The sequence below is a fragment of the Lissotriton helveticus genome, chromosome 5_1, assembly GCF_964261635.1.
Source record: "Lissotriton helveticus chromosome 5_1, aLisHel1.1, whole genome shotgun sequence".
In the NCBI taxonomy this organism is placed as follows: domain Eukaryota; kingdom Metazoa; phylum Chordata; class Amphibia; order Caudata; family Salamandridae; genus Lissotriton; species Lissotriton helveticus.
In genome coordinates this window covers 466403465-466424510 of record NC_136065.1, presented here as the reverse complement: position 1 = coordinate 466424510, position 21046 = coordinate 466403465, and the positions used below count along the sequence as shown (strand labels likewise).

General features: G+C 45.4%; 1 protein-coding gene across 1 annotated transcript; it reads left to right on the top strand.

The window, feature by feature from the left end:
- The first annotated feature begins 281 nt into the window (after positions 1 to 281).
- On the top strand, positions 282 to 20771 carry PLAU (plasminogen activator, urokinase). Its single transcript, XM_078642751.1, has 11 exons — positions 282 to 477; positions 3422 to 3514; positions 6635 to 6686; positions 8180 to 8272; positions 10055 to 10229; positions 11501 to 11736; positions 12589 to 12766; positions 13780 to 13931; positions 15229 to 15372; positions 17626 to 17774; positions 19416 to 20771. Exons 2-11 carry the CDS (start codon positions 3455 to 3457, stop codon positions 19584 to 19586), a joined length of 1410 nt encoding a protein of 469 aa, XP_078498877.1. The 5' UTR covers positions 282 to 477; positions 3422 to 3454; the 3' UTR covers positions 19587 to 20771.
- Positions 20772 to 21046: the final 275 nt, after the last annotated feature.

Genomic DNA, 21046 nt, shown 5'->3' with positions numbered 1-21046 from the left:
GATACTGCTGCATTCCCCGCACTGAACGCCTCTCGGGTGAAGTGCTCACCCCTGTCCCGCCTCCGCCCTCCCCCCGATGCTCCGGATGATGCTGAGAGCTGAACGTGAGCTAAGAGATGCTTGCCAGGAAGCAAGTATGCTTCAATGTCTAGCGTGGCAAGCGGCCAATCACAGCACAGAGCAGCCGACCAATCACAGCACAGAGCAGCCGACCAATCAGAGCCCGAAGCAAGATTTATAAGAAAAGCGAAGCAGCATCTCTTCAGATAAAAATTCAGCAACCACTAAGCCGGAGTGTAATCAGAAGGGTTCCCAAACTTTACCGGGAGCTACGGAGAGACAAAACCATCTGTACAGGGAGCCCTGCGGAAACAGACCTGCACATCTCCACAGAAGGGAAATACCACTGCCTGGAGGGGTGCAAAGGACTCTTGGTAGCTGCAAAGGGACCCTCAATCCTACACACATTAGGAGTCGGTGAGTGACTGCTCTGGGAGTGAGTTCACTTCCTGTCTGCCTTTGACCCCTTGGAATTACATTCTGGGGTTAGTTCTTGTGGGAGGAGGAAGAAGACCCTTCATTGATAATGTTTTATAAGTGTCGAAAATATTTTTGATAATGTGTGACGTATGGTAGGAAGTATGACGTAGCCGCTGGTTGACAACAGCCGATAGTTGAGCGTTTTGTTTGTTTCTGTTACTCAATTAAGCGTCAAGCAGCCTCTGGGAGCTATTCACAAACGGCACACCATATACATTAGACGATGACGTTAAAGTGGGTTGACATCACTACTTAGCGCTGCTCCACCAAATTCTATAAACGCTGTGTAGCTGATTTAAAGAAGGAAGTTGTGTAGAGCGCCTTGTAACCCACGGGCGTTTTCTAGCGCTGGACTTCAACATATGCCATAAGGTTTGAGCAGAAGTAGAAACTAAATGTCAGCATTATGGCTTTGCTCGTATGATGTGAGACAGATAACCGCATGGTTCCTGTTTTTAATGTACAATTGTTATATTTTAGGAGAGCTCGAATGTTTGTCTGAAAGTAAATGCCAACTTGTTTCAGTGTGACTAATTTTTAAGGCAAATGTATTCACTGCAAAGTGAAAGAATGTGTGCAGCTATATGGCGCTTTATGCCTGTATGGTTAGGACCATGTCGAGGCGCTGTAGCGAATACTAACCCCTCGACAGCAGACAACCCCGGTACTCACAACCATTACATTGCTTTATTGTGAGCTTTCACACTAGGATCGAAGCTCAAGAAATGCAGCACCGAGAATAGAACTGAGTTTCTTAAGCAAACATTGTACAAACAAATCCTACACTATATACATATACATCATTGCCGTGCATCTACGTATTTACTCTGGGAGTCACAAGGAATACAAATATTTAGACTGGCAGGTACACCCTGTCAGCAGATGGGCAAAGACAGTACGGGGCGTTCTCAAAACGAAACCGCATGCCAGCGGTTTCTTCCTTGTATAACTTTCCTAGCGTTCCAAATTAAATAATGTTGGCGTTCCCAGATATGGTATGGCACAACTTGCTACATCATAAAGAAGGTAGCTTGGGAAATGATAAGCTTCGTGTGTTGTAATTTATTCTATTGTAATTGCATTTAAATAGCGCTTACTACCCCTGACGACGCGTCGAAGCGCTTTTACGTGTGTGCACATATGTATTTTTTCAAAACGTTGAAAATATAGAATCTTTGAAAACACCCTTTGTTTGATAAAAAAAAAGTCCTATGTAAATGTCCTGTGGTTGCAGATGTAGGTCGCAAGGTGAGTTTGGGCGCTGGCATGATGATGACGAAACCTATATTTCATAAGAACCCGTGAAATATTGTCCAAATTGCACAGTGTCTGTGGAAATGGTTGCCACATTTCACAGGCCTTGGATACGGTGTTTGCATTACTGCTTTTGTGCTATAAACGTATCTGTATGTGTTACATACACCCTTCGCCCATACATACACGTGTATACCTGGTAACCTACCACAAGCCAAGAGGAACATTAAACCAGCTCGGAGTAAGGAATTGGTTCAATTATGATTAAGGGGGATTCGGGATTTCAGCCAATTAGAGGCCGAGAAAACTAGGCTGTGACTCTGATTTCCTTTTCAAATATCAATTCATCTTTATTCTCTAAACATGAAAATCCTGTTGGATAACCCTAAGTAACTGAATTCAGTTGTGTTGTTGCATGTATATAGATAGCGCTTCATAACCGCGGGGAGGAGTTGAAGCGCTTTGAACGACGGGTATCACGCTTCTGCATAGACACCGCAGAGGAGGGCGCGTGTGCTGTCAGCACTGCGCCCACCCCTCCCCTGGCACAGACCCAGCCTCAGCCATCTCTGCGCTGTCAGCGCGTCTCATAAATCAATGCATGCCGCAAAAGGAACGAGCGGGTTAATGCTCCGGCGGGTTAATGCTCCGGCTGTGCTGCTGCGGTCTGCGCGTAGACCAGCTCAGCCTTTTATGCTTCTGATGCTGACCACGAGTACCACAGTGATGGTGAATAATGCAGCCGTTATTTAAAGTGCTGCAGAGGTGGAAACTGGCACCAAGCACTATATTATATAACCAGCACTACTAATACCCGAGTGATAGATATTTGCTTTTCCAAGCACTTCGCGTTTAACAAAAACGCGCGTAAGATATTCGCATATTTAGACTAAAATATCTGAGATATAGCTCACATAAAGTGTTGGGAGCGAATTGGAAAACTCACTACTATAGTGACTGAAATTCTTCAGGGCGCTGCTGCTTGCGAATGAAGACAGAACAGCGAGGATCGCTTTGAACAGTAGATACCTACTCCAATGATGGTGTTTGGGTGGGGGCTTGACAGGCCGGCTGAAATCCGTGCCCCTGGGCTGGGATCTGACACTGCTCGTTAGCGTCAACAGAGCAGCTGTCTACAGGCACAAATCCAGGGGAGAGGACGTCGCTTAACGGCTAGAGCAGTCGCCGTAGAAGCTGGGAGACCAGGCTCGAGTCTGGCGGGAGGCTCGCACATTCTGTGGTTGTGGGCAAATCACATATTCTCACCATGCCTAAAAATAAACGAGTCCGTCTGTAATGGAACTCGTGCTCATGTAAAGCGCTTCGATGCCTTCGGGTCGAGTTCGCGCTATGTATAAGTGCAAAAAAAAAAAAATCTTGCTCCCCGAACCTATTGGTTGAGTGTCAGAGCGAAAGCTGCACTACCCCTAGTAGTTAATGCAGTCGTTATTGAATACTGTTGACTATTGGAATTAGCCGTGTATTTTTGAGTCCCAACACATTACTCCATACATTTGCTCTCTTTAATCTACAAGTCACCCATAAAGATCCGTTCTTTTGTTTCGCTGTCTCTCCGGTTCTCTTTTTGCTATCCCTTCACTCTCTCCTTTTGTTTTTTCATACACAGAAATCAACTCTGCTCCGAGAACAGTAGGACATCATGAACTTCGTCGTTACCTTCTGGGCGGTGTTTTACATTATCTACAAGGTGCTTGATCCGGTGAGTATGGTGCGGCTGCGGTTTGTAAAGCGACAGCGCCACCCACAGTAAAAGCGAATGACTGCATGAGTTCTCAGGCAGCACAGACAGTCAAGTCACAGTCTACCAGTCTTAATTTATTATTTAATTTAAATGTTTTACAAAACTCATAGCTAGCCGCACAGTGTTCTATGATGGGGTGTGACCTTCGGAGCTAGTGCGGGTGACCTTTGTGACACTGGATATTTATGGCAGACTAGATTCCTAAAAGGAGTGTGGGGGCGAGTGAGGTTGTCTGGTATGGTTGCTTTATTAAAGGGTCGACGTCCTCGTACAACATAAATTTGTTAACAAGCTCTCCTTGAAGACAGCCAAGCTGTGCGATGAGCCCTTACCTGGGCAGAAAGCAATATTGTCTCTCTAAAACCTGGCACATTTTATTACAAGTTTGACAGGAGTCAGAAATAAAATACGTTTCTCTTGGTGTTTCGTGAAAATGGCTAATCAAGCGAGACACGAGGAGTCAAATTAAAAACGCCTTTCGGATAATGGAGCGTACCTTGTGAAGAAAAATTATTATTTACTTATGAGGTAGTTGTAGAGCGCCAACCTTGCCGCAATGCAGTGGGGCGCTTTACAGCTGGAACTGCATCACGATGGTATTCTGTTTTTTAAAGAGGAACCTTATTGTTTGTCACCTAAGCACCGTTTGGGGATACTGAATTCTAGTAAATAGAAATCAAGGGTGGATCAGGGCTACAAATTAGATGTGAAACAAACTTCAGATGAGAGTATACAAGCGAACTCGGTTCCTAAAATGCTGCTTGAACGCCACTGAGATGAGGTAGCGTTCACAGCGCCTAGAAGGGACTTGTTTTCCGGTGGTTCTATCACCTGCAGATTTCTCGGGGTTTAAAGACCCCTAACCTGCTTGTATGAAGCCATGGTCATTTTGGGTATTCTAATAGTTGGCTCTGAATGGAATAGCAGCGTTGCCACTGGTCCCCGGTGCCAGCAAGGAAATGCCCCCACTCTCGAATGATTGAACCGTAAAATGCAGCCATAGTTTCTGTGCAGTGAGCCCCCAACACCCCCAACTATTAATTCTATATCCCTGCTGATGCAGGGGCGTGGGTGGAGGTAGGTGCCCTAAGGGAAGGGATGGGATACTTCTCTTCATAGCGCCACCTACGCTGGCTGCCCATGGGGTTTCACAAGTGCACTTGGCGCTGATAGGTGTCTGCCAAGAGTGGCAACACACCCTGATCAATCCTGCAGATGGACAGTGCCCTGAATCAAACTTAACAATTCACCAGTGCCCCACCCTGGGCCTTTCTTGTAGGCTCTTGCCTCCTGCATCCTAGAGTAGTTTCTGAGTCTCAACAAGTCTGAAGGTCACATACCCTTTTATCGCCCTTTTACCCAGTGGCAGCCATTAAGGTAGTGAGTGACCTAAATTAATGTAGTTCTTGGGCATGGCATACCATATGCAAATCAGCGTTGTTCCTGCAGCTGCGCACAGGGCTCACCAAGAGAGCCCCATGCTTCATTCTATGGTGCAACTCTATCGCCCTAATAGAACTTTGAGATCCAGCAATAACTTACTTGCAGTTCCCAGGATCAAGCGATCACGAACTGGAGGTCGGCAGTTTTCATACAGTACAGCTAAGTTTTGGAACTGGCTCCCCGATCATATACGTCTGGAATCTAATCATCTTAATTTCAGAAAGCAGCGTAAAACTTTTCTTTTCTCTTGATCTGCTCTTAGTTTATGAGGTGCCACATTAAGCGCTGAGATGCCCATGGGTAGCCATGCGCTATATAAATGTGTATTCATTCATTCATTCATTCAGTAAAGGCGCACAATCTCGGTCTGCAGCTGAAAGGGCACTCCCCAGCCTGTCTGCAGCAGGGGCACCCCGAACCACTGCCCCCCAAGCTGCCGCACCATGAAATCACAGAGACTTCCTCTTCCATCACAAGCAGTGTCAGCCTCTTTCTGTAAGTGACCATGGCGGGAAGCAGCCCCATACCAGCTTGCATCCGCCTCCTCCAATGCATGGGCAATCTCAGCCCATATATGGAAGTCTCAGCCTGGCCTCAGTGTGATGATGCCACTGACAGTAAAGAGAAAAGGGGGATTGAGCAACACGCTTGAAGCAGTCAGAGACAAGAGGAAGTAAAGCCTACAAGGGGGTGACGAATAGACAGAAAGTCCCTGCCACAGAACCCCGCTGACAGAGTTGCTGACGCGGATTATAGGTGCTGCTAAAGTGACTTGGAAAAATGTGACAGAGGTGGAGAGACGGGATGTGGCTTAACAACCAGAGCTGCCAACCTTGGAGCTGGGGAACAAGGTTCGAGTCTCAGCGTCGGCTCAAGATAATATGATTCTGAGCAAATCACTTAATCTCCCTGTGCCCACCAAAAATAAATGTGTCCTTGTGTAATGTAACTAGTGCTCCTGTAAAGCGCTCCAATACCTTCAGGTCGAGTTTGCACTATATAACACTGCAAAAAACTAGGGAATATCTAGTATGCAACAGTACATCAGAGTGTGGGCCAGGAACACGGTCAGACAGCAGTGGGGTTTCCGGTTGGTGAGGAAATCACTATAAAACACCAGAGAAGTAGTAGCAATCTAAGAATGAGCACATATTTCTCAGACAGGTTGGGGAGCGGTTGGGTCTCAGTTGGAATGTCACATATGCCCCCACCCCACAGAGGAGGCCGGTGTGTGCACAGGAAATACAACGATTCTGTAATTGTCTTACCCCAAGCTGGTAATTGTGATATTACTGTAAAAGTAGCATTTATTGGGAAACAATGTGAGGAACCTGACGTTCCGCATGCCTTTTCGCAATGCAGCAGGATATTTCTCTGCTGAGATGCTGTCGTCATTTTTGTTGAAGTAATGTCGCATGACTTTACATTATAAAAGTGTGGTAAATGTGTGGAAATACATTTACCACAGATTTATCTTGATTTTATTTTTTTACTTCCTGGATCACCATAAATGAGAGCCTTGTTCATGTGATCTTGTTCATGTGACCTTGTTCATGAGTAAATTAGTTCTGTTTTAGTTAGGGTTTTCTGGCATACAACAAAAACATTTTCTTTTGTATTTATTTCTCTTTCCAGAAATCTGAGCACTCGTCACCGGACAAGACAAACGACGTGGCTAAAGATGAAGGTAAGCCTGATGGCATATCATGGGCATTCCTTTGTAGCTGTATGAGTGTCTTGCATGGTACTCCAGTGGCATTTGGTGTATGGTCATGTGGACACCCTGCTCCCTGGGTGGGGCAGAGGAGTACCTGGGCCAGATAAATTGGCCACACTGAAATGGCTGAAGGTGAGAGATTGGACTAAGAGGATTTAAAAAAAGGCTCTGTTGTTTAAAGACAAGAACCACAGCTGTGACTAGAATTTACACTGCATCTTGTGGCCACTGCACCTAAGTTCACCTGAAAGGTCGCACACTGCCCCTACTTGGCAAAGCACAGAACAGCAGATGTCAAGCGAAACACTTCCCCTAAAGTACATAATACACAATTGCAGCTGGGAATATAAACACTGCACTAAGTGGCCAAAACTAGGAACTGCAGCTGCACCAAGTGGCCAAAAGTAGGCACTGCAGCTGCACCAAGTGGCCAAAAGTAGGACTGCAGCTGAGAAGCACACTAACTTCAAACCATCGAGCCCTCTGGCTAAAGGCAACTGAAGCTGAAGACCTCTACAAAGGCAGCTTAGAAAGGAACATGCCACAAGCAGCAAGGTCTAATGGTGGAGGATAACGGTTCTGGTGGCAAATGTGCCAAACTAAAACCCAGAGGAGACCCTTGTTCCTTTTGTCCAGAGTATAGAATAATAGAGAAAGAAACCGGAAAAGAACACCTCAATAGTCCCAAAGTAATTTAGGGAATCACAGTCTTTTTCTGTGAGCCCAAGAAATTACTCCCACATTGCCATGCTTCTCCTGGAGTCATGTGATTTCTAGCACGCCAAGTCGCAACAGAGTTGGGGCAATTTTCTTAAAGGTAAATGTGATGCAGCTGTGCTGGAATAGTGATGCAACAGAGTGCTTGTAGGACAAGTGGTGCAGCAGTGTGGTAAAGAGTACAGTACCACGCCAGTCGGTAAAGTGGGCATCAGCATGCTAGTAGGTAAAGAGTGCAGCTATTAGCTGGTAGGCAAAGTGTGCATCAGCATGCTAGTAGATAAAGAGTGAAGCATTGAGCTAATAGGTGAAGTGTGCAGCAGCATCCTGATAGGTAAAGTGTGCCGTGGCGTGCCAGTAGGTAAATGGTGCAAAATGCTCGCTAGTAGTTAAAGTTTACTGCAGTGCGCTAGTAGGTAAAGTATGCAGCAGCGCTAGTAGGTAAAGTGTGTTTCAGCACTAGTCGGTCATGTGTGCAGCAGCTCGCTAGAGGATAAAGTACACAGCAGCGCACTAATATAGAAAGTGCGCCGGAGGTCACTAGCACAGAAAGTGTGCAGCATTGAGCTTGGAAGTGAAATCAGCAGTGGGATTGGGGGTAAAGTGAGCAGCAGCATGCTAGTAGATCAAGTGTGCAGCATTGAGCTTGCGAGTGCAGCAAGCAAAAGCGCCTTTAAAGGTAACTGATGCTCGAGGGTGCTTGAATGTATAGTAATAATGAAGTGTGCTTTTGATCCCCTCCCTAGGATGCAGCTGTTTAAACGGAGGAACCTGCCAGTCCAGTGGTTTCAGTCGCTGCAGTTGCCCCCTGGGGTACTCTGGAGAGCTTTGTGAAATAGGTACCAGAAAAAACATTCTAATATAACATCATGATATGATCTGAAATATAATGTCAGGTTATGCTATGGTACAGTAGGATATGCTACTTTACCACGAGTACTCAGTAATGTTCCCTCTGCATTGAAACGTCCATACCCGTATACCTCTTAAAGTGACTTTCTGTCTGCTTATTACTGCATGTGACACTTTTATGTGCAACAAGCCTTGTGCTCTTATGCAGCCTCCATTTGTACTGCATGTGATGTCGATATATAATTGGTAATGTCTCTGGTCCTGACCTATCGCCCTCTAATCAGATGCATGCTTCTTTAACCCCTTCAATGCTCATGACGGAATCCAGTTGTCTTGAGCCACGGGTGGGCTGTGCGCATGACGGCTGGGTTCCATCACGACCACGCCCGCAATTGCAATGTCCAGCACTGGGCCGGAATTCCTGCCGCAGGCAAGGTGTTAACAAAAATAATAAAACAGATTTAAACAACAACAAAAACAGTATGATGTGCTGCTTTATCTTTTTGAAGGTGCAGCTGTGTCTGCCTTGCTTGACTGCTGGCGATTGACAGCTCGGGCCTTGCGCTGGGAAGGCTGCAATGCATATATCACCACGAATGGCAGTGTCTCTCTTTAGCTGTCTCAGCCCAGAAGCCATAGTTATAGTGGGTTTTTCTGCGGCCACCCCTGTTCTGTGGGGAGCGACTGTAGGCCTGCCCTCCTAAAAGGGATGGCGTGCAGAGACATCCGTGGCCGAGCCCAAAGGTCTGTTTGTACTCACTGACCAGGACACTGCTCTGCCTCCTGAGCAGTGATTGCTGAACAGGTGACAGCTGACAGCCTGCTAACCATTGTGGATAGCTGCCTGCTGACCGCTGTACGTAACCGCCTCCTGACCTGTGTACGTACCTGCATGCTGACCAGTGCAGATCACTGGTTGCTGACCAGTGTTCATAACCACCTGCTAACTAGTGTAGATAACTGCCTGCTGACTAGTAGAGGTAACTGCCAGCTGACCAGTGCATTTAACTGCCTGCTGACCAGCGTACATAATCGCCTGCTGACCAGTGTAGATAACTGCCTGCCGGACCGGTGTAGGTAACAGCCTGCTGACTAGTATACGTAACTGCCTGCTGACCAGTGTATGTAACCGCCTGCTGACCAGTGTATGTAACTGCCTGCTGACTAGTATACGTAACTGCCTGCTGACCAGTGTATGTAACTGCCTGCTGGCCAGTGTGCGCAACCTCCTGCTGACCAGTGTAGATAACTGCCTGCTGGCCAGTGTGCATAACCACCTGCTGCTGGCGTAGATAACTGCTTGCTGACCAGTGTATGTAATTGCTTGCTGACCAGTTCATTTAGCTGCCTGCTGAGCATTGGACATTATCTAGTGAGCATACCAGCCTCTGCACAGGGTGCCTAGCCGCCCTCAGACCAGAGCACCTTATTTCCTGTTGAACAGTAAAGCTGTTCATCCATATCCCGAAGAAATAGTCTGCATACAGGCATCTGATCTAACCTGCAGGTCATACATAGCCTTCTATCCTTCGCAGGTCGGTAAACAGAGTATTACATTGGATGATAGTAGCACCTCTTATTTACAACACTTAGAAAGGGCTAAAATATGGCATAAAACTCTATGTGAAAAATTGTATTATTGACAAGAGTGTGTGACTGCTTACTCACTAGTACACTGGGCCAGATGCTAGTGCACTAAACTAGACACTAGTGCCTATTAATCTGTGCTCCTCAACCCTTATTGATCAGTGCACTTGTGTTTATTTCAGATACCCGCATCCAGTGTTACAGAGACCAGGGTAAGGACTACAGAGGGACCGTGAACCAGTCCCGGATTGGGAGGGTGTGTATGGCATGGAACTCGGCCAGGCTGGCTGAAAATCCCTTCAACGACCTCCGAAGCGATGCCCTGGAGCTTGGGCTGGGGAAACACAACTACTGCAGGTGAGAAGGGTGATGTTAAGGGTATTGTGCAGGATTCCCTGCATTCTCACTCACACTGCCAATGTCCACTCGCCCTCTGTGACGCAGTGTAATACCAAATTTGGCAACGCATCACTCCAACATTTTCAAAACACAGGGATGTGCTGTATTTACACAAGTGCGCACAGAGACACAGACACACACACAGCCACAGATAAGTCACACTGCAAACCCTGCAACAGTTCCAGCACACTAATGAGCTCTCTATGTTCACAGTTGCACTGTCAGATCCAAGTGACAGTGGTATGTCCCACTCACATTGTACAAACACAGTACATCTTCCTGACACATTTCCAGCTCCCTCACACATTTTCAGGTCCCTCACGCTAACCCCTGGCCATTGGCGTAGCACGGGTGCCTGGGGTCTTTTTCATCCTGAGTTAAGTAGGGAACAACAGCCATAACTCAAATGCAAAGGACCCCTCACACTCCCAGGCATGGTGCCACTGCACCTGCTCCACCACTGAGAGCTCCGCCTCTGCCCGAGCCCTTCTCTCCTATACCCACATGGCTGCAGCCCACGAAGCACTGATACTTCCCTTCGCCATATCCCAAAGTCCTAGCTCACTCACACAACACACACACACATACCGGCACGCTCTCACACACCACCTGCTACAATGCATCACCCTGACTCACACAGCAGAAAGAGAAGACTCACACGCGGTAAACAGAAACGGAAAACCCCAAGAGGTGTGAAGAGGAGCTGCCTTCTTCCTGCCCCACCATAGAAGACACACCTGTCCAGATTTCTGTGATCTCACACCACTGATTTCTCACCTGGGAGTGTTAGTCTACTGTTGACAAGTAGTTCTGCGTTGTTACTTGTTCTCTGTAGCACACTCTTTTTTTATTCTGGTTCTAGTACATGCTTTTTAATGTGAATAAATAAAACCTTTGAGGTAGGCTTGCATTTGTAAGAAATTTGGATTTTAGGTCCCCAGCTGATGATGCTCAAATGAAGGCAGTGCAGGGATGATTTTCTGAGCCCAACCTCCTGGAAGGTCAGTCTAAGCAAAGAATCCCTGGAAGGTCTGTCATGTTACGGTGAAACAGTATCTACTTGTTCAACATTTGGTACAGGAAAATGGTTGGCCACCAAATAAAGCACCAAATGCCACCTGTCCAGACCCCCTTCATGTTTTCCATTGCAGATATCCCCACAGAGACTCTCTAAACTTGAGTCATAAGCAATATTATGCAATTGAGTAAAATGGACTTGTCTTTTGCAGGAATCCTGGTGGTCGGAATAGGCCCTGGTGCTACATTGAAAGCGGCAGGACTTTCGTACCTATGACCTGCAACATCCCTGTCTGTCCCAAGGACGACGCCGGGACCAATGACGCAGGGACCAACGATAGAGGGACCAATGATGCCGGGACCAACGATAGTGGGACCAACGATAGTGGGACCAACGATGCCGGGACCAATGATGCTGGGACAAACAATGAAGGGACCAACAACGATGGTAAGATGACTTTTCCTGCCAGTTTCATGTTATGTTTTGTGAAAGTAGTTTTATGAAGCCCAATCAATACAAGCAAATAAAAGATTATCTCTACAGTATCAATGGGAAGTCATTGTGTTATTAGATTTACCACTTACAAAACAAGGAAAGATGCTTCATCACATGAAAAGAAGTGCAGGTGTCGGACTTCCACGGCCGGACAGGACTTTTATTCCACAGGGCATTTCCCCAGTGGGCTGGAGACATTGAAGGAGGCTTGAAAGCCCATGACCACTCCTAGTGCTGCTGTCCCTTTTCCAAGCTCCCTGAGGTTAAATACAGAAGATAAAGTGAAAGAGAGGGAACAAGGAGGGGAGATGGTAGAGAGAAAGTGATCACAGCTGGAGAGGAGAGGACATTTGTGTGGCGGGCAAGCACTTTTTTGTGAAATCACACAACTTATACCCAATTAAAACATGTACTCCTGGCTCCCTACATGTGGGCGAGGCCAAAGGCGCATCTTCTGGTGGTTCTCACATACTTGTCTGCCAAGAGAATGCTGTTCTTAAAGTCCATGCATCTCTCCGGCAAATTCTTTTCAATTTAGGAATTTAACATTAACAGCAACACCTTTTGCTTGTGATGTTTATTCTGGGGACTAAACTCTTGAAAACGGGTGGCGTAGGGATAGCTGCTAGCAGTGTGGACAATGATGGGCAATATAGCTGCCATTAGTGACATTGTTTTCATAAGATGGAATATTGTTTGAATGTTTAGATGCCAAATATACTCAGAAAAAGGGGAAAGGAACAGTGAGGACAGGAGTAGGCCATGGCCTTGGCGCTGACCTCTACCTTCTTTTCTTGGCTTTAGCAACCTGTGGCCAGAGGACTCACAAGCTCTTTAAAATCGTGGGTGGAACAAGCTCCCCCATCGAATCTCATCCTTGGGTCAGCAGCATCTTCCATCGTGCCAGAAACGCCTTCCGATGCGGAGGGAGCTTGATCCACCCCTGCTGGGTCCTAACCGCAGCCCACTGCTTTCCTGAAGGGTGAGCACTTCCTGGAGAAAAGAACCCTCTCTCTAGTCCTATGGCTGTCTCATCTTTCTTTCTTCCTCCTTTTCTCCCCTTTGTCTGCTCCTTTCTCTTTGTCTGTCTATTCCCCTCTCCTTATCTGTTTTCACCCATTTATCTGTCCACTCTACACTATATTTGTTCCTTCCCATCTTCACTGTTTCCTTCTCTCTTTATGTCTTCCCCTCCTTCTTTTTATGTCTTCCCCTCTCCTTATCTGTCTTATCGCCTATTTAATTGTCGCCTTACTCCCCTCACCCATCTCATGTCCTCTAAATCTGTCTCTTGTCCTCTCTCACTTGCTCTCTTTGTCTGTAACCTCCCCTCTCTTGAGCTGCCTACTCCCAATCTTTACCTTTTTCCTTCCATCTCTTCGTGTCTCATCTTCTCTACATGTGTACCCTCCCTTATCTAACCCCCACTCTTTATCTGTTTTCTACCTTCACTTTTCTGTCCTCTCTCTCTAGCTCTGTCTTCCTCTCGCTGTATCTGTTCCCTCCCCTCTCTTTATCTGTCTCCTTCCTTTTCTGTTCTTCATTTCACTCTCTGCCTTTGCCTATGTAGTGCCCACTCTTCTCCATATCTCCTTATCTCACTTCCAAGCCTTCTTCTGCCTTCACTTCTCCTCTTTGAGCCCATTTTCTCTCTAATTGTGTTCTTTCTTCCTCATCTGCCTTCATTTCTTCCTTTCTCATCTCCTATTCTCCCTTTGTTCGCTCCATCTCAGTATTTCTAACATTCTCCCCTCATACGCTCTATTTGTCCTCCCTATTTTACTTCTCACTTGTCCCACTTCCCCCTAACGTTTTACACTTTTCCTTCCACATTTCACTCTCCATCACGCCCCACTACCTTTTCTAATCCTCCTTCTGAACACAAATGTCTCCCCCCCCCTTTCTTCCTTCTTTTCTACCCTCTTTCTCTCATTCTATTTCTTCTTCTTTGCTCTTTCGCGGTTACACCAATAATTCTCTCGTTTCATCATCCAGCGCTGATCCCAAAGACTTCAACGTGATCCTGGGAAGATCCAACTTTGAAATACCCGCCCCAGGCAAGGAGCAGTCGTTCGAGGTGGAGCGGATCTTTCTTCACTCAGGGTTCAAGGAGGACAAGGAAACGGGGGCCATGCACAATGACATAGGTGAGCTGTAACCCCAGGGAGCACGCTGAGCTCTCGCGCTTGCACCTCTCAGCTGCTGTAACGCCCAGAACACCAGCCCAGAACCAGTGCTTAATTTGTAAAATAATAAGTGCCATGGCCCTGACCAGGAGGCCACTGCAGCTTGCACCACCCATTGCCCCATAATCGCCACCAATGACGGTACCAAAACAACTACTAGCCATCTCTTTTGCCTGCAAGTGAGACAGTTAAGATTATTCCAGGTCCCCAAGCTAAAGAATGGCTACGGAGGCAGGTATTATTTATTTTTTAATGTATATTGTATTCATGAACAACTGTTGTTCTGCTCATCTATAAATTGGATGAGCAGCGCCACCCTGCGGTGTTGACAATTTAATGCTGGTGTTGAGCACCGGAAACCAATTAAGTGGCGGTGCCCAGCACCGAAAAAACCTGGCTCAAATTAAACACTGCCAGAATCTCAAACCTTTCATCCAGAGCAGCGAAGCAAAGCCGGATGCTTTTTCATTTTGGCTCAAATGCTGTTTGCTGCTGTAGGTTAGGTGCTGTATTTTTGTAACTGCAGTGTACATTCTACTAATGTTTAATTATTGTTGGTTTGTACATTATTTTACACTGTTAGTTATATACCATAAATAATACGATTGATAAGAACAGTTGTAAGTAGTTCTAAGCTAGTTCCACAGAGAAACCCACTGGATCGTATTTCCGCAGCAGTACGCCAGAGATGAGAATAATGGGCCTTTTTGGTAATACAAGAGCACCAAGCCAGAAACACTGGTGTGTGCCCGCATTTCTTAATATTACTGGGCAGTGTCGGACTGGCCTATAAGGCAATCAGGCTGTGCCCGAAGGGATGGTCTAATAGGTCAGTGTGTGGGCTGTCTTTTGTCTGTTTGTGGGCCTGTTTTATTGTCTGCTGGGCCAGTTTTTACTGTTGAGTTCCCTGATATTTAATCCAACATTGTCTGCAGAAAGCAGAAATGTAAGCAGTCTCCCATTTCTTGCAAGACACCTATGGAGTGTGTCTTTGCAAGTTCAACACTGCCCCAATTTGCAAACATGGGCCATTTTTTTTAGGTTTATAATTTATTATTGGAGGGCACTTTTATTTTGCTGCCCAATCCTATTTTATGGCTCTGGAGAAACCCAACGTATTCAAATGAGGGAAGGGATCAAAACTCCAGTGTTTTGATAAAACAGACATAAAGGAAGCAACTGCGCAAAATGTCTACCTGTCGATTGGTGCTGAACTTATAAGGAAAGTCCAATTAACTCTGCATATTTTTACCTACAGCCCTTCTAAAGCTCCGTGCATCAGCATCGGGCCGTTGTGCTATCCCTACCGAATACGCCCAGACCATCTGTTTACCACCAGCTACACCCAAGCTACGAGATGGCACCCAGTGTGATATAGCGGGCTACGGTCAAGAGTCCAGCAGTGAGTAATACTTTCATGAGTTTATGTGCTGAGTGAGTCACCAGGGTACAGAAACCAGCCCAGATGTGGATGTAGGGGGCTGCAGGGAAGGTCTGATAGGCTTGCTACATTGTACGGGCAATAGGTATTTAAACCAACAACAGAAGCATTGTCTATCCAAACCAGTTCTGCAGCCAATGTGCTGCTTAAGTGTCACTGGTTGTCACTGCTGCATTCTTTATACAACTTTTTTGAGAGTTTAAGTGTAATATGACTGGCGATTAGGTGGCACTGCTGCACAGGCCTGTCCGATCCAGTCACGGTTTCAGCCAATGCTACACTCTAGGGACCAGATTTACTAAGGGCTTGCGTGGCATAGTGCAACGCAAGCCCATAACTGAGCTTTACGAAGCCACGCAGAGCCACCTTATGTGGCTCTGTGTGGTTTAGTAAATCCAAGGTAACGCAAGGAAGGGCTTTTCACTGCCTTGCATTACCTCGCAGCACGAAGGGATTTCATGGGTGGAGTGTGGACGTTCCCACAAATCCACTCATGGCTTTTTTGAGCATTCATATATTTACAAAGAGTTGTAAACCTGGGAATGCATCAACATGGTACAGACGACCGAGTCCATTCCCAGGCATTCTGCAGCACACATAGAAAGAGGAAAATGCCACTGAGGATTGTTTTTGGGCAAAAAGGTGTCCCTTCTTGCTCAAAAAAATCCTGTCTGTAACACAGGCACCCTTGCACCATGGCACAAGGGTGCCTGCATTGGCGCTAGGCAGCACAAAGTGATCCAGCACAGAGAGAGAGCAGGAATGTGCCAGATATCAGTAAGCCTGGTGCATTCTCACACCCACCATTTGAGGCAGCACAGCAATTTTTCTTGCTGTGTTGCACCAAATCTTGGTAAATCTGGGCCTATGTTTTGTAGTACTGCACCAGTGCCCGTCTGCTTCCTCCAAATAGTAAACTAATACCACAGTGACCCTCAGACGAGAAGCAGACTCCAGACTCTCGAGAACTGTAGCCAATGTTCTGTTCCAGTCGCCACCTGTTATTACTGCATTGTTGGTGAGGGCTCCCACTTTGTCCACTCACTTTGAAAGTTGGTGCAGCCAAGCATCTAACCCCCTTCAGTGCATGTATATTCATCTTGCATTTCTAGAGATGATTGAGCACGGAGTGCCATCCAATCTGCTGGATATTTCTCATTATGACCCTGTGCGGATCAGACTGTGCTGTGCTCCATTGTGTGTGAATAAAGATATTAGTCGGATGATGACTCTCTACCCCTCTGCGGAGGGGACCATGTTGTGCTCTTTTGTGTTAGCCTGAGGATGTTAGTTAAATACTAACCCTTTAGAGTGTTGATGCGAACATGCTGGTGTTCCCAATAGGATGAGAGGTAAATATGGTATAAAACACCCCCTGCCATTCCAAATAAGGATGTTGCAAATCACTGAGGAGTTGCAAAACCATATACAGGAAAGAGGGCAAATAGTGAGTTCCTTCATAAGGCCCTGAAACTCTGAGGTGACTTACTATATCCCTATAACTTACTGCAGAGGGTATTTTACTCCTTATAATACATGGTCACACCATCATACTTCACACAATGGTTTAAATCCTTGGTGTTTTGTTCTTTCATATGAAATAAATAGTATGGTTGCAGATAGGAAGATTTAAAACTAAATTTGTAGTGCGAAATTGAACACACCAAAAGGCAGTGAGTAATTTGTTGAAAAAAGATATTAGAATCATTTTTTGTAAGTCAGATTAAAGAAAATGCTGTAGCTCTGGACACATAAAACACACAGAGCTTCTAAGTGTTCTTGCAATGCCCCAGAGCTTTAAAAAAATAAACATGTTGCCATAAATTTTCCTTTATGCTGATTTTTGTTCACTTTTAAAAAAACAGATCAGAAGAAGAAAAAGACAATTCTCCTTCTCGTTGTTTAAACTGGAGCTATAATTATTCTCTTTGAGCTACCTTTTACCGTGGCTTCCGGCTCAGGCAGGAGGGTTTCTGTCATACATGATTACAGTTTAGCAGCTACGTAATTTCTTTATTACAAGTGACTAGTGCCATCACAACTCAACAGTAATAAGGATTTTAAAGACAGGCTTTTATACAGGGACTCCAGGCTTCCAAGTATTTTAACCTTGATTGTGTGGTTGGAGAAATCATGCTTGTTCCTGTTGTATTATTGTGTTGGTTGCTTATGAGTTACTGATCTTGCTTTACACCTGCGTTCCCCCACTTCCAGGTGATTATTTATACTCTCGGTTCCTGAAGTCTGTGAAGGTACAGCTCATTTCCCAGAGGACCTGCCAATCGGAACGCTACTATGGGAGCCGCATTACCAACAACATGATCTGTGCCGCAGACCCTGAGTGGAAGGTGGATGCTTGCCAGGTAAGACCAGGCTCCTCAGCGCCCTCCAAATCAGAGTGAGTGCTCTCTGCTACTGAAGGGAAAGTGGTTCAACCCCCCAGAGATTGAAGGTCCAGAGAATTAATGTGTTCCACCAAAGGACACTATGTGCTGATTTTCCAAAATACTGTGCTTCCCTCAGAGACACCGTATGGTCGCCGTGTATCAATATTTGTTGGCATAAGAAACAACATTGTCAAAGCTGTTAAGTCTGAGTTTAATGTGCTAATACTTGCAGCGTTAGCACATTAGATAATGAAACACACGAGGGAGCCAGCAGGAGCTCTAGTTGTGAAGAAATACCTTGTGAAGCCCAATGCAAGTATTCAAGAGGAGGAGGAAGGACATACTTTAACAACCAATAGCATTAGGCGAGAGATGAATACTCCAATGGCCTGAGCCAAGATATGATAGTCAAAGTATCAAGCCAATGGCTGAAAGAGGCAGACCCAAAGTCCACTCTTTCACCAAACACTGACTTTAGTATTTTTCATTGGAAATGGGAAAATTACTGATGTTCTTATTCACAGTATAGTGTTTCAAAGCTGCATGTAGAACTGCACAACTATGTCTATTTACAGCTTCTTCCCAAGTGCCCCAGCAACACTGGGAAGAAGTGCGAATGTGTTTGCTCCCCATACCAGTATCCCAAGTTATGCAATAATTTTGCACACCAGCAATTTTTTTTCTTCCACAAATTACAACTTTCAGTATTCCAAAGAAATAAAACTAAAACTGCATGTTTGTCTTCATTCCAACCTAAGGAACACAGAAACTGGAAGTAAATGCACCTGAGGGCCTAAATGTAAAAGTCAATTTGAGTGTACACAATAAAAAAGGGTGACAGTAAACAATGTCCTTAAAGACTACCTTATTTTGTCCTATATAGACATGAATATTAGAGGAAGACTGTAGTTTGGGTTAATCAGTGGAGAATTAGCTCTGATTTTGTGATCATTACAGATCCATACTGGTTCGGAAGCACAACCCGCCGAGCTAGACAGGCACACATGACTATGTTATGAGGCTCTAATATATAGCAGTGGAAAATAGAACCGTTGCATTTGCCTTCAAAATACTCAAACATCCTTACCACTATATGGGGGAAAACTTGCATGGGACCTCTCGGTTCTCAGATCTCCCACTGCTACACTGCGGCACTCTTCAGCATCCACAGACAGAATCAAGGTACACAGCCAGAATACAGCCATTAATTTAGGAGGCACAATTCAACATCCAGCGACAGAGTCAGTGAAGACAGAGAGAATTTAGCCACTAATTTAAGAGGCAATTCAAGCAGTCATCGTGTACTTTTGGACAGTCTTCAGCATCCTGGTTGAATTTCATGCAAGACTCCCTTATTTCAAAGATGGATCTAAGGCATAGATCTTAAATGCACATCACTAGATCTTTGCCTAATGCCGTACACAGGAGTATTTTCAGGTACAGTTGAATAACTAGAGTGATGTGATGATTGAAGGAGGGTGCTCCAGGGTTTACACGTTTATGTATATAAGGCGATTACATGACCTTCATGCTATACTGGTATTTTTACCATTAGTGAGCGACAACAGATTACTAGAGGAACAGAAACCAACCAATCACTTTTTCATTTTTTTTCAGGGAGATTCAGGAGGACCACTGGCATGTCCGCGTGATGGCAGAATGGAGCTTCAGGGAATCATCAGCTGGGCAATCGACTGTGCTAAAATGTACAAGCCGGGTGTGTACACCCGGGTCAGCCAGTACCTCCCCTGGATCCGGGCACATATGGGCTCCGATGGCAGGATCTGAAGCAGTCGCTGCCCTAAGACATTATTGCAGGAAATGGTTCCTGAATCGGTCCTATCCTAGGATGATGAATACGAGCAGCACCTTACAAAGACATCGAACCCTCAGCTGATGGATGCGGCAAGCACATTCCGAAGCAGTCACGTCCCAAACTGAACATAGGGAGCACTTTCTGAGGCGTTGGACAGAAGTGACACTGGCATTCACCGGAGTGAAGTGCTTGTAGGCCATCACAAATGTGAAGCTTTACTTCTCTGGGTATGAAGAGCAAAGACAGAAGTGCCCCAAAATCTGTTTTTAAAACAGGTAAATAAAAGGTAATGTCATTTACAATGCCAATAGCTTAAACTCTCGCATATGCGAGACCTATCGCATTGCAAATGCGTTTGTGCCATGAAAAAAATTAAAACATTGGGGAAGATCATGTCATGCCTGCAAAAGCAGGCAGGACAAAGCTATTTGAGAAAATTGTGCTTAGAGGCTGTAAGTAAAGCCTGCTGAGTAACAGCACACGAAACAGGGGGTGTCTCCATTGGAGGTTACAAAATGATACAAGGTGGTACTAAGGAGGGAGTACTAAGCCCATTGACCAATGAACAGCCGCAGTTTACAGTTGACAATGGCACAAGCCTATGAAAAATATGGGCGGAGAGTGGGCGGAGCTTCAAGTCCCTACCTGAATACAGAATGCTCGCAGAGCAGCGCATGCACTGCCCAGGCTCGACCTAAAAACGGGATGGTTATTGAACAGCATTGTGTGACTGCCTGCACAGTAAGTCTAGACGGATGTCCCAGGAGCAGTCAGAACAGCAATCTTCTCTATTTGTGAAATATATCTGTCTTTAAGACTTTGAAAACCCAAAATGTGACCGATTACGGGTTAGGCACAGGAAAATGTGCCTTTTTATGCCGAAATCAGTATTATGCAATAGTACTGTGCCACTTGTTTTTTATTATACTGTAAATACTATCAACTGATATATTTAATATTATCAATAATTTATTTTTATAACTATAAGTTGTACAAGCTGGTGGATATTATTCTCCGCTTCTACATTCAGATGAAGGTTTGCTCAGGAGATCTGTACAGGGCTGGACCCACTTTGCATAGATTTGACTTGGATTTATTTATTTATCACATTAAAAAAAATATTTTATACATGTGAAATAAAATGATTTTGTGCTAAATGTGCCTCTGGTCTCGGATGCTATTGTGGGAAAAGAAATGTTACTCCTCTTTGAAAATGCATGTGTTGTATGGTGTTTGCAGAGCACCAATCAAGCTACAAAGCAACCGAGTGTTGTGCAGCATGGTGAGGTGACCATGTGAGATTGTGTACTATGATCTTCAGAGATCGGTTGAATCATTTTGTAACTTGTAAGATATCCTGGGACTTATTTATGAAGGCTTACAACACTTTTACACCGCTGTTGCGTCACTTTTTGTGACACAGAGGCAGCTT